The sequence below is a fragment of the Dermacentor silvarum genome, chromosome 1 (assembly GCF_013339745.2).
Source record: "Dermacentor silvarum isolate Dsil-2018 chromosome 1, BIME_Dsil_1.4, whole genome shotgun sequence".
Lineage (NCBI taxonomy): Eukaryota > Metazoa > Arthropoda > Arachnida > Ixodida > Ixodidae > Dermacentor > Dermacentor silvarum.
In genome coordinates this window covers 276,664,161-276,677,511 of record NC_051154.1, presented here as the reverse complement: position 1 = coordinate 276,677,511, position 13,351 = coordinate 276,664,161, and the positions used below count along the sequence as shown (strand labels likewise).

General features: G+C 43.9%; 1 protein-coding gene across 1 annotated transcript in view; it reads left to right on the top strand.

Annotated features, from left to right (window-relative positions):
* Window positions 1–2,734: 2,734 nt before the first annotated feature.
* The window catches only part of LOC119440663 (histone-lysine N-methyltransferase SETDB1-B), a 97,882-nt gene continuing 87,265 nt past the window's right edge, over window positions 2,735–13,351 (top strand). Inside the window, exons 1-6 of the mRNA XM_037705556.2 lie at window positions 2,735–2,781; window positions 3,595–4,351; window positions 8,735–8,895; window positions 10,085–10,310; window positions 10,731–10,874; window positions 11,984–12,301. Of these exons, the coding sequence (XP_037561484.2) occupies window positions 2,735–2,781; window positions 3,595–4,351; window positions 8,735–8,895; window positions 10,085–10,310; window positions 10,731–10,874; window positions 11,984–12,301 (1,653 nt within the window). The remainder of the gene's footprint in view (window positions 2,782–3,594; window positions 4,352–8,734; window positions 8,896–10,084; window positions 10,311–10,730; window positions 10,875–11,983; window positions 12,302–13,351) is intronic.

Genomic DNA, 13,351 nt, shown 5'->3' with positions numbered 1-13,351 from the left:
GCTCCACAAGGCGGCTCTACCGTCGGGCTGCTTTCAGCGCCGCAAGCGGCTTTTGCATTGTAGGGGCGCAAATGCATACAGGCTTGGCGCACGAGCCTGGGGGGGGGGGGGGTGCACTTGACCAGGGCGGGTAAAGAGGTGAGGGGGGGAGGGTACTGGGCAGGCCGCATACTAACACAGAAACACAGAGGCATGTGCGCGGGTTTTTCATAGTTGTCGATCATCAAAGAAACCTGCACACTGCAGCTGCATCGGGCTGAAGCCAGTTGTGTTGCCATATGCATTTTTGACTCCGACGTCATGTGTTCTCTCGTACACACCAGATGATCATCTAATTTAGCATTCTATACTGTACTAGATGGCGCTATTATTGTGGAGCATTTCTTGCTTCATACCAGGCACTTTACAGTAGGCAGGTCCTGGCTGTGCCTCATTCCAGACCTCTTCAATTAACAGTAATAACAAAAAAATTCTCTGTCCCATGGTAAAATATGAATGAGGGGCTCCCAGCACATTAGCCTGATGCGTTACCCGTGAGGCCAGAGATGCATGCATACTTTGCTCATGTGCCAACTAGCGCTTTGAGACAATTGGTACATGTCATGTTGCATGGCAACAAGTGACTTTAAAAAGAAAGAGCACATGTACACGTGCCCCTTTCCATTAGAGTACAGATGCAGAAATGTAACACATCTATCTTTGTGCTGGCCTTGCCATGTGTCGTACATTGCCTAGCAACAATTTGCTTATAAAAATGCGTATGTGGCAATTTCGCAGGCCCACAAAGCAGCCGCCAGGTATTCCCTGTCGGTCCCTACGTGGGAGACGCCCACTACGCCCTAAGCGCGTCCTGCAGGACCCAAATAAAGTTTGTCCAGTCCAGTCTCATCCTTGTGGCAGCTAGCGCTTTGGGACACTGTCAAATTGTGCCACCATCAGGGTCGACCTGCTTTCCCTGTTGCAGCTAGCATTTTGAGACACGCGAGTGGCACTGTCCAGCCTTCAGGATTGGTCCAGGTCAACATTTCTTTGTCGGAGGATAATAAACCAGTCCCAACACCATTGCTGTCGCCTTGCTGCTGTCATCACACACACGTTTGCTCCCTGTACGCAAACATGCATGGCCAACCTGGTAACGCATTGCAGAGTCCCAAACGATGCTGTATAGTTACCTGCAATATGCTTTGTGTAGCATCAATTCTCGCAGCACATGAGATCTGTATTTTTTCTTCTCACTATGACCTTTTTCTTCTTGGTACAGGAAGTGCCTAAGCTGAGCACAAGCTGCGAGACATTGTGACCCTTAACAATGCAGAAAGGCGAGGAGAAGGAGGTGGCTGGTGGCCACCGTGCTGACGGACTCTCTGAGGCTAAGCGCATGCGCTTGGATGACAGTGGGCAGTATGTGTGTGACAAGGACAGCCATTCCACAACTGAACACGTTGCGAGTGTTGAGCAGATGTCCAAGGAGGATGTTTGGAAGGAGGAGGAACGAAAATTGTCCAATCTGTCATGCAACAGAAGCAATCTAGAGCGTGAGTGTGCCTTTCTGTCTGCTTGCCCTTTTTCCATCTCTTTGGAAACAATATTCTAATGAGTAGAAATGCAAAAGAGTTCCTCAAGAGCGACCCATACACGGATATGCAAGGCTCATATGTAAAGCTCACTGTGGGTCTGGTGTTTTTTGTGGCTAACAGTAGATTACAAAGTAGGGAACTCTTTTAGAATAGCTATCAGTTGGGTGTGATAGTGATGGAAAAAGCACTACTAAAACAGAGACTTAGCAAAAGCACAGGACAAAGCGCTTTGTCCTGTGTTCTTGCTAAGTCTCCATTTTAGTAGTGCTTTTTCTATCATAGGGAGCTCTTATTGTATGTTTTTCGGCACCTATTTTTTTAGAACCTACATAGCACCTGGCAGCTGTGTAGCAAACCTTACTGTGCACTCTTAAAAATTGTGCACACCTTTAAGTGTCTCTCCCACTGACACTGACCATGTGGTCAAGTTGAAAAAATAAGGATAAAATTCATCACGTTTCATTTCACTTGATCAACAGCCAGAGATTTGTTTCATGTCAAGCTTGAACACTGACATGATTCAGTGTATTACCATGTACAGTTCCTATTTTCTGTACTTGATATCCTTGCAAAAAAAATGTTTGCAAAATTTATTTTTGCAAACAAAAATAAATTTTGTTTGCAAAAAGGTTTCACTCGTCGTTCCCCGACATTACTATTGGAAGTTCCGGTGTGCAGCAGAGGTATTTGCCTCAAGTAAGCTTATAAATTCAAGTTCCTGAAGCAGTCGCTGAATAAGTCACTGTGATGTAAAATCATTTTTTTGTTCTTTGGTATCGAGAGTCTGTTTTGCATTAGCCATAACACTATGTTAAATTAGTTTTTCTTTACTCCTTAGCTGAGCACGGCTTCAAGAAGCCAGATGCCACATCTCCCAGGAGGCCAGCTCCATCTTTGAAAACTCATTCGGTGAGGATGGTGTTCTTATCACTTGACAATGGATTGAAATTCTTTTCGGTCATTGTGTAGGCCAGCATAGTCAAGGTATGGCAGGCTAATCCAGCTTAATGGAGTGTCTCAATGGGTTGTGTCTTTAACTTGTTCTCATATGTATTGTGGGACTTTACCATCTAGCATCATCTAATGTGCCCTCATTCTACATTTCATTTTAGCCAACGAATTCTGAGGTAATTCCTGTGTGTCCGGTTGGCAGGAACATGCCAGCATCCCACAACCTTCCACCAGAGGGTCCAATTGTTCGCACGTATGTCCTTGATGTTCCATTTGTGTGTATGGAGACTTTATGTGACATGACCTGCATGTGCTGTACCATAGCCTTCTGTATCATTTATTATGCCTGCTCAGTTGCTTTGGAGTGTGTGGGAATCAAGGGGCCATGTGGCAGTGCCAGCTTCACAAGCGTTTGATGCCTGTTGTTGCTAGAGTGTGCAAACATTGGCTGCCACTCTTCACTTCCACATGTAGCAATATGAGAAGTGGTGACATGTTGAAATGAGGGTAGCGTCATGTTATGTGGCTCTGCAAACTGATCGACATCTGGGAAAGTGGTGTCATCTAAGTGACTTCACAGTTTTCTTGTGACAGGCATGGATTGTAAAAATGCAGGAAATGAGGACTATGCCCATGCATGCATGTTGAGGGTGGCGAGGCACACTCAGCTGACCAGCCGTAAGAAGAATCATTTCAGAATGTCCAGCGTTCTGTTTTGATTATCTCAGCTTCTTATAACAGCATAATATTGGTGATTTGGTAACATAATACTGTATTGGCAACAACACAATAGTGGTGATTTTTCTGAGTCTTTTGAACAGTGGCTTTGTTTTGTTGGCTGATGACCAAACTTGTGACAACTGAGGAGGCCATAGTATGATATTACTGCTTGACTGCACGGGTGGGGCTGAACCCTACGTGATCTGCAAATGTATGCGTGCGGCTTTTTGTGCTGCGAGTTATTGCAAGTTTGTGCCTTCCTTGGAGAGAGCAATACTGTAAAGAGTGGTTTGCGAAAGACGAGCTGAAGACTTGCTAATGGGTCTTGTCATTTGATTACTTGCAGGGTACTGGATACCTCATCTAAGGTCCTGGCGACGCACAACTTTCCACTGGGTGTCTTTTACAAGGCATGCATCATAGATGTTAAGAATGCCAACGACGCTGTCTCCGAGCCAATTTATCGGGTCCGGTTCAGTACACCAAAATCGAGGGCTCGCACCTTCAGGTGGTGCCACAGACGTGAAATGGCATACGCCGAGCAAGCCACTGACATTCTGCCTGTGGGAACACGAGTTGTGGCCTCTTTCTCAGATGAATCTATGCGTATTCGGCAGGCACTGTATGCGGGACTCATTGCAGAGCCGCCGGAACCTTCAAACCGGAACCGGTACCTTGTGTTTTTTGATGATGGCTACACACAGTACGTGGATACTGACAAAGTATTTGCGATGTGTGGTTCCTCTCGAGACGTGTGGGAGGACATGCACGGTGACATGCGCGGCTTTGTGCGTAGCTACCTCGAGAAGTACCCAGAGATACCGATGCTCCGGCTGTACAAGGGCCGCAAAATCTTTGCCGAATGGCATGGAAGCTGGTGGAGAGCACAAGTGCTTACGGTGGATTCCAATTTGGTGGAGATATTATACGAGGCGGACAACTGCACCGAGTGGATCTACCGTGGCTCAATGAGGCTCTCGCTGTTCAACATGGCGCTCAACCAGTCAGTGCAGAACACTGCTGCCGCAGTAGGCTGCATACCCCACGACAACCTCGTTCCAGTCACCAGAGATGAGCAGCATGTCGAGGACATGCAAACTAAGGTAAGTGATGGTGATAAAGACGGAAAGGACTCGGCTAAGGTGTCAGCGTGCAAGTCAACCACCTGTGACCACAAGGTTGGTGAGGAGGACGATGCCACAGCGAATGCGCTTAGGATTCACATTGGTATTCACAGAGCTATTCACATTGCAACAAGGGACGACCTTGCAAAAATTGTGCGACTGAATTACATGTGTGGCATCGGACGTTACAATCACTATGTGTATTTCGCCCCACAAACAAGCCAGTTTGAGTTCACACCAGCTTCATATCCTGCATTGTAACATCAGAAGCTTGCACAAAAATTATGATTCATGATTGTCATTACTGGCACGGCTTAAATATCCCTACAATATCTTAGCTCTATCAGAAACTTGCTTAAAAGAATGCGACTTTATAAACATTCCTAATTACAACTTTCTGTCCCTCCCAAGAGTATCCGAATCTAGTGGTGGTGTGGCACTGTACCTGTCATCGGAAATAAAATATAAGAAACTGGATGTCAGGGAAACGAAAACTGGTGAATATGAGATGCTTTTTGTAGAACTTGAATAAAAACTCGTAATTGGCGTGATATACAGGCCACCAGACTCAAAACTTCGGCCATTCTTGGATAAACTTGAAAGAACCATAGCAAATTTCGCAAACACAAGTAACAAGGTGATCTTATGCAGAGATTTTGATATAAACGTTGTCGATCAGAGCAATATTGATTATCAAAATCTCATATCATGCAATGGCTTTCATAACCACATTACTAACCCTATAAGAGTCGCAGCAACCACGTCATCTATAATTGATCATATACTTTCTAACTATGATATGAATAGCGTGAATTCGGGAGTCATTCCTGAAAACATAACAGACCATTTAGATATATATCCATGTACCTTATATGACTCTAAAATCAAAATTCAAACAACTCGCTTGGCAGAAAGGTGGGACTACCTGAAAACTACAAAACGTTTAGAACAACTGAACTTTGCTGAAATTAATCACGCCGATGTCAACCAAACATATGAAAAATTCTCTCATCTATTACTTTCCAGCTGTGTTAAACAAAATGCAAGCTCATGCAGAGCCAGGTACTTCTCGATTCCTATCTGCCCTTGGATGACGGACGCAATACTCATAGCAAACAAACAAAAAGAACATTGGCATAATAAACTGAAACAAAATAGAGACAGTGATTATTACTGTGCTTGATATAAGACAGCATGCAATCTCTCTCTTTCATTAATGCATAAGCGTAAAAAAGCAAATTACAATACATAAATAATAAAAGCAAAAGGAAATTCTCAAGAAATTTGGCGAATACTGAATTCTGTCATAAAGCCAACAGAACAGTTGAGTATACTTCCTGATAGCAACATGTTAGACACTACTGAAGCAGATCTTGCCGAATCATTTAATGACTACTTTGTAAATATGGGCACCACTACACAATGCAACCGGGTACGCATGACACGGAGTTTGTTTCATTTTTACCTCCTCCTCAAATAAACACATTTGTTTTCTCTGAAATAACAACAGTGGAAATCATAGATACTATCAAGATTATGCCATCAAATAAGGCCACGGGTCACAATAATCTACCTGTAAGCTTACTCAAAAACAATATTGACATCTTGGGTCCAGTGCTTGCAAACTTGTTCGATGAATCCGTTCTATCGGGTACATATCCTGACCAGCTCAAGATCGGGAGAGCGATAGCAATATACAAAGCAGATAATCCAAATGACTTAGCGAATTATCATCCAATAACTATTTTATCATGTATTAACACGCTCTTCGAAAAACTGACCGCAAAGCGTGTCACAAGCTATCTTCAAAAATACCGCATACTTTCAAACGCACAACACAGTTTTCGAACCGGTTGCTCTGTTACAACTGCCATAAACTCACTAACAGAAATAATAAACCAAGCACTTAACAAGAACAACTTTGCACTTGGAGTGTTCTTGGATATTAGAAAAGCATTTGACTCGGTAGATCGCAATATACTACTACGAAAATTAGAACATTATGGTTTTAGAGGACAAGTACTTGGCTTTTTTCACAGCTATTTAACAAATCGTAAGCAATACGTAGTAGTTAGAGGCAAAGAATCTTCATTAAAGACAGTAAAAACGGGCGTTCTGCAAGGGTCGGTACTGGGTCGAATACTCTTTTCTCTCTTCATTAACGATTATCCTAGATCACTCAGATTTTCTAATTCTGTCTTATACGTGGATGATACAGCTCTAATAATTCCACGATAGTCACTGCAGGAAGCAGAAGAAATCGCTCAAAGTGAGCTGCAGAATACTTTGGCATGGTTTGAAACTAACAAACTTACTTTAAACTCCAAAAAGACCAAGCATGTAGTATTTGCTTCTAACCGAAAAACTACTCCTACTAAGTGCAACTTATACCTCGGAAATACACAAATTCAACAAATTAGTAGTTATAGATATCTAGGAATAACTCTCTACTCGTCGCTGCACTAGGCTCCACATATTGAACAAGTAACTAAAAAAATTGTTTTAGGTTGTTATATTATACTAAAGGCGCGGAAACACTTCCACCCCCAAACATTACGGCTCATTTATTTCAGCATTTTTCACTGCCATTTAACATACTGCATAGAATCATGGGGTTTCACCTAGACCTCGTACATTGATCCTTTAATCAAAATTCAAGAAACATGCGGTGAGAATCATTGCATCGGCCACTAAGGACGCGCCGTGCCCTCTGCACAACTTCTTGCACAGTTAAATATAATGCCACTCATCCAAGCTCAGGACTATAACGCAGCTATACTAATACACAGAATACTAACCACGAACAAGCCAGATCTCACATCAATATTAATCAGGCCTACAAGGGACACTAGACAAGCTGAGCATAATAAATTCAACTTGCTGAAAGCGCATAATATATACGGTCAACGTTCCCTATCATTTGTCGGTGCAAAAATATAGAATGAAATACCCAGCTTAATAAGAAAACTTTCAAATGCTATTCCATCATTAAAACATCACTTCAAAGTGCGTATATAGGATTACCTACTTTTGCTTTTTGGTTTGGATTGCCATTTATGCTGACGTTTAAGCCCGACCCTCATGGAGCGAAATTCCCCGACAATGTTCGCGCGTCAAAAAATGTAGCGAGACGCACCGCCGTGTTTTCGCCTCACCGCCCCTCATGCGACGGTCCAGCGGTGAACGCCGTCGAGCCGCTATCAATGTGGCCAGCCGTGAAGCATGAGGTCACTGTTTTTTAAATGTAACCCACAGTAAGGTTTAGCATGTTGCGACACTTAATAACGTCATAAGTTAGTGTTTTTAAACTTTTCTTGAGTTATTTCTTCCACATTTTACGCTTGGCTATTCGCAACCTCCAGAAAGCGCAGAAACAGCTTGGACCTGCCAACATTGTGCCCATGCAGATACAGTGGGTAGTGTCAGACAGTTTTAGTTTAACGTAAGCGTAATAGCGGGGTTAAGGGAAATAGCGTTACCGTTCCGCAAACGAACTTTGCAGAAAGAGAGTTTTAGTATAGCGTGATAGCGTAGTTTACGTGCAGGACGCTATTCCATTACGCTTTGAATTTCGCATACATAGGGCACCTAAGCAATTCTATGTGTGTGTGTGTCCAGAAAGTGCGAGAGGCAGCGCAATGGAAGCCAGGAGTGCGTTGTATTTTTACTTCCTATGTCTGCCGATCTGCAGCGAAACAGACAAGCAGTACAAGCTGTCTACAATAGCCTCCGAAATCTTCCCATCTCAGAGGCCATATGCCGTCGTCGCACCTATCTCCCAACTTTACCGACAGGTGGCGCTCGCATTTCAAAGAAAATTTATCTCGCTAGGCTTAGGCACGTTCGAAACGAGAAATGATCTCGAAAATTCCTGAAGATTAGCCATAACACTGTCTCTTCGATGCGGTATGAGACTAAGCAAAAGCCGTTTGTGCAGTCATTTGCTACGAACGAAGTGAATTCTACAAAAATAACACCAAGTTCACTTCAAAGTGGGTGCCACCACGTTTTACGTAAACTCAATCCCATGATGCAAAGGCCGCAAGTGCTGCCTCCTGATGGGGTCGGGCTTGTCGCCGCGCGCTGAACGCTTCCGGTGGCAGGCGAAAATATCTATCCCCTCCAAGTCGGTGGCACGCGTCCCGATTTTTGACGCCGGCCGACGAGTGGCCACCGTCGGACGAAGCTCGCCGCTTGGACGCCGGAAATTCATTCTATGAGGGTCAGGCTCTAGAGTATGGATCCAAAACTAGCCACATAGGCTAAGGATCTAGATGATACTGTCAACCATTTTGTAGTACATTATGCGTGAATGAAGATTTCTTTCTTCTTTCTTTCTTCTTCTCTATTCTCCTGTCTCAGGCTGACACCCAGCCTCAGTTCCATCTAGAGGATACTGTGTGCAATGAAAATTTATACTTGGCACACCACTGTGGACCAGGATGCCTAAAAAAGGTTGATGATCTCGCAGCCTTTTCAGAACAGAATCCCCTTTCCATTCCGTGCTTGCTTGGGTGGAAAAGGTGAGTGTCCCTAATATCTGAGTGAGTGCTCTTGAGTTGCCGCATTTGCATGAATATATTGGAAGTTCCTTTTTTCTTCTTTCATAATTTCTCACGTAAAACATGAGCCTTCCGTTATTACCTGGGGATTGCACTCAGGCACAGTGAATATACACATATGCAGGCTTAGTAGGTTCGCCACCTTGGCCGAGAAAAAAGAGAGTGACACCAAAGTGTTTGTTTGGGGGGGCCGAGTGGCAACATATCAGTGCTCTGGTTTGTATGAATGCCCGAGAGAGTGTTTGCGATGGAGCCTATAATGCCCCAATTTATAAAGAACTGCAAAACTGGCAAATGATGTTCTGTGGTGCGGGTTGAGCAGGCAGTCAGCACTGAAAAAAAGACTCCGACAAGAATAAGTGTTTTCATTCACTGATGCTATGTGACCAGCTGTTTTATAGCTCAAAACATGCCACTCTCCATGGGGCTTTCTCGCATCACGTACAGCATATTCTGATTTTCTTGCAAATGTTCTTCCTGTTGCTTTTCTTTTTTTTACATAGTAGGCACAATGATGCAATTAGGTCACTGTACTCCATCTCTCTAGTTGTTAGCAGCGCTGTGGAAGGTGCAGCATTCCTCAGCGAATAAAAAGGCCGAATGCTTATCGAGATGTCTTCATTCGCACCGTGCCGTCTCTTCAGCGGCTGCTAAATTTGTAGTATGCGATGTGCATGTGCAAAGGCCCTAACATGTGACGTATCGCTGTACCATATCAATCACTAAGCTAAAACGTAACTCCCTGATCTCGTCATTAATCAGACAGTTGCACCCGGAACTATATTCCGCTGTGCAAGGATATTGCCTGTGTGCGCCTCGTAGCTTCAGCAGTGATGCAAACAACTTGTGAGATGGAGTATAGCTGCCAGTTAGTGTGAAAAACCGTTTTCAGTAAAATGCTGACGATAAAACAGCTATGGCCATCTGTGTTGAAGCAGGAAAAACAACTTTTGACGGCCTGTTTCCGTCAAGTGCCGTTCAGCAAGTAGTGAAATACCCATGACAGCTAGTGGCAGTTGCTTGTGATCAGCTGAGGTCGTCCGGATCCCTGAAGGGGTTAGGAAAAGCTAGGGCTGTAGATGGCCACTTATGCCATCATCTCTGTCTTGATGGCATGGCTAATAATATATATTAATTTTGTCCGTCACAGGCAGATTGTGAAGCAGAGCAACAAAAGCAAGCGAAAAGTTTACTATGTGGCACCATGCAGGAGGCGGTTAAGGGACATCGCCGAAGTTTCTTACTATTTGAACCTCTGCAATTCACTCCTGACTGTGGATCTCTTTTGTTTTGACAGCCTTGTCAATGTTTTCTGTGAATTTGTGCCTCAGACAGTGAGGACCTTTGTTAAAGACATCACCCATGGCAAGGAGCAGGTACGTTTCTATCACCCTTGTCATCGGCTATAGCTGATAATTTATAGTGTAGCATTTCAATGGTGCAGGAAGTGTATTCATTTGCAAAAAGGATGCATTGTTCAATTTTCAAACCCAGCTACTTCTGCAGCAACTAGACTGCATTGCAGTGCTGTCACACAACACAATTCCTGCAGTCAGTTTTGGACTCGGTTTCTGCTAATAGTGAGGGGCATTCACTCTGTGCATCACTGCAAGTGATAACAGCATCCATAAGAAATGTGCTGTAAAGCAGCGTTGCTGTACAATTTAGGCGTTGTTCCAGTGGTAGTCTAAATTCCGTCGCTGCAGACACTTGTCGAAGCTATTTGACTGCTTGTATGCATTCATAAACTGAAAAGGGGTAACCACAGTAAAACTCGTTTTTTTTTACTCTTGCAGGTGCCTGTGACGTGTGTAAATAGCATTGATAATATGTACCCTACATTTTTTGAATATTCGTCTAAGCGACATCCTGGGAACGGCGTGGAGCTCAACTTGGACCGCGATTTCCTTTGTGGCTGTGACTGTGAAGATGATTGCCAGGTGAGTGCTAATTTTTGGTAGACATTGCCTGGTAAACATTACCAAATAGTACTTACTTACTTGGTGGCATTTACCCAACTGCTCTTAAATCCAGGGTGCAAACAGGTCCTTGAAAGCCCTTGAATTGAAATTGAACATTGCATTTTCAAGGCCGTCAACAACCTGGAATACCCCCTTGTAAACTCTTGAATTCTTTGGATAATGCCGAAAAAGCCCAATTATGCGCCCCGAGTTTCAGGGTGGGTGAGCATGGTCCTGAAAAATGCCACAGCACAGTGATGCTTCTAAAATTTAAAACTGGTGCGAGACTATGTGCATTTTGCTTTACACGACTCGTGCGGAACTGGAGATCCCCACATTTAATGAGAGAGAAGAAAAGTGCTGGTTTGCTCTTTGCATTTGATGCTGCTTTCTTCACTGCCTTGTGCTATTGTTCATTTCGCTTCCCTTTGTGCCACCCGTCGCTTTACTTTCGGGTGGGCACAGTATGTGTGTGCTGTATATTACGGCCCAGTATATTATGCTGTATTGTGAATGTAATCCATATATATTAGCAAAGAAGTGAGAAGTGCAATAAAAATATGTCATGTTGTATGCCAGAGTATTCTTGAAGATTCCTTAAAAGGAGCTTCAAAAGTCCTTGAATTTTTGTCTTTGAAACCTGTACAAATGCTGGGAAGCTTTGATTTTGCTGTTTAACGCAAGGTTTGCAGCTATTCTGTAGACTTTTCTGCAAGCCTTCTTGCATTGCCCCCTGAATGTGCTCAAAATTTGTGTGAGGGCTATATTGGACGAAAGATTGTGACCTTTGCAAGCAGAGCTCTGAAAAGTGCTCCACGGTTTGCAAGGAAGGGCTAAGACGACTTGCATGGTTAATTAAGTGAGCCAGAGAGCTACACCTGCAGAAGAGTGATTAAAATTTTTAACAACCAATTAAGCAGGTAACTTGTCAGTAACACAAAAATGGCAGTCCCATACGGAAGAAAGACGGTGGCACTACAGGAATTCTATTCGTACGGGTGGAAGACCACAGTTGGAAAAATACCTTTTAATTTCATTGCTGCGCTATTCGGACAGAATGCACATATACCAAAATGCACTGTATGCAGGACCGAGAGAAGTGCAGCTGCCAGCAGCTGACCATTGCAGCGACTGAGGCCCTGAAAACTGGCAGGAACCCAAATGCGGGCTACCACTACCGACGGCTGCTGGAGCCACACCTTGCAGGCGTGTACGAGTGCAACTCGTGGTGTCACTGCTCACGCCGCTGCTACAACAGGGTGGTGCAGAATGGCCTGCGCGCCCGTCTCCAAGTCTTCAAGACCAAAAAATGTGGCTGGGGCATCCGGTGCCTCGATGACTTACCCCAGGGAACCTTCATCTGTATTTATTCCGGCCAGCTACTGAATGAGCAAGCCGCCAATGAGGTGTGTAGTACTTCACTGTGTTGGTCGAGGGCTGCCAGGCGGGGGTGGCACTTAGGCATGGTGCAGATAGTCCGCTTATCCAGTTAATGCAAGATAACAGTGTTCCTTGATATCAGTGCTTGATATCAGCTGGTTGCTGTGCCGTTACGTTAGCTCAGGTGTTCAAAAAGTTTATGGTGAAAACCCAAACCATCTTTTGCCTAGCTTGATGCTACATGCCCTCTTTCATCAGTATCTTTCACTGTGAACAGTTGAACCTTGTTATAACACAGTCTCATCCAACACAAAAATATTTTTATTTATCTAATCTTTGTTATAGGCACGCATTTGTTACATGCTGATATCACTGAGAAACATTTTAGATTTACCAAAAGAACTTCTTGGGTGCTTAGGTAGGCTGTGCATTCTTGTTTTGGCGTATGGTTTAGAATGTGAAAAAAGGACAGGGCAGGGAGAGTGGAGCACAGTGAAGGGAGGGGCTTTCACTGGCCTTACTCTGTATTTTTTTTCGCGCTCTAAGCCACGCACCAAAACAAGAATGTAGGGCAAGATTTCAGATTTATTTCTTTATATCTAATATTTCGCTATATTAATGTACTGCCGTTTGCGTGCCCATTACTCGGGGAAATAGTTTGTATGATAACAAGAACATTGCAACAGGGGTGGTCAATTAGGGGCAACACGCCGAAAAGTATTGCGAATACTAGACGAGTTGGGATATATCATGAAGCAGCCATTGCTCAGATTTGATGTGCACTCTGGCGATCGATGTTGATCATAGGTTTTGTTGTTTTGAGGATCCAGCTCAAATCAATCTTGGCAACCCATATGCCATTTGTCGCACATGTCTTGTTGTTTGAATGCCATACTCAACCAGCCTCTCAAAGACTGTGCTGTGGCTCTGGATGAGCGTCCAACACATACTACCAGAATTTTGCTAGAAATGGTGACAGTCTACATCCGTAAAATAGGACAGTCTGAAAAAATGAATGCACTCGGAAAACGCACTATTTTACAGGTACAGTCAAACCCACTTATAACGATCCCAGA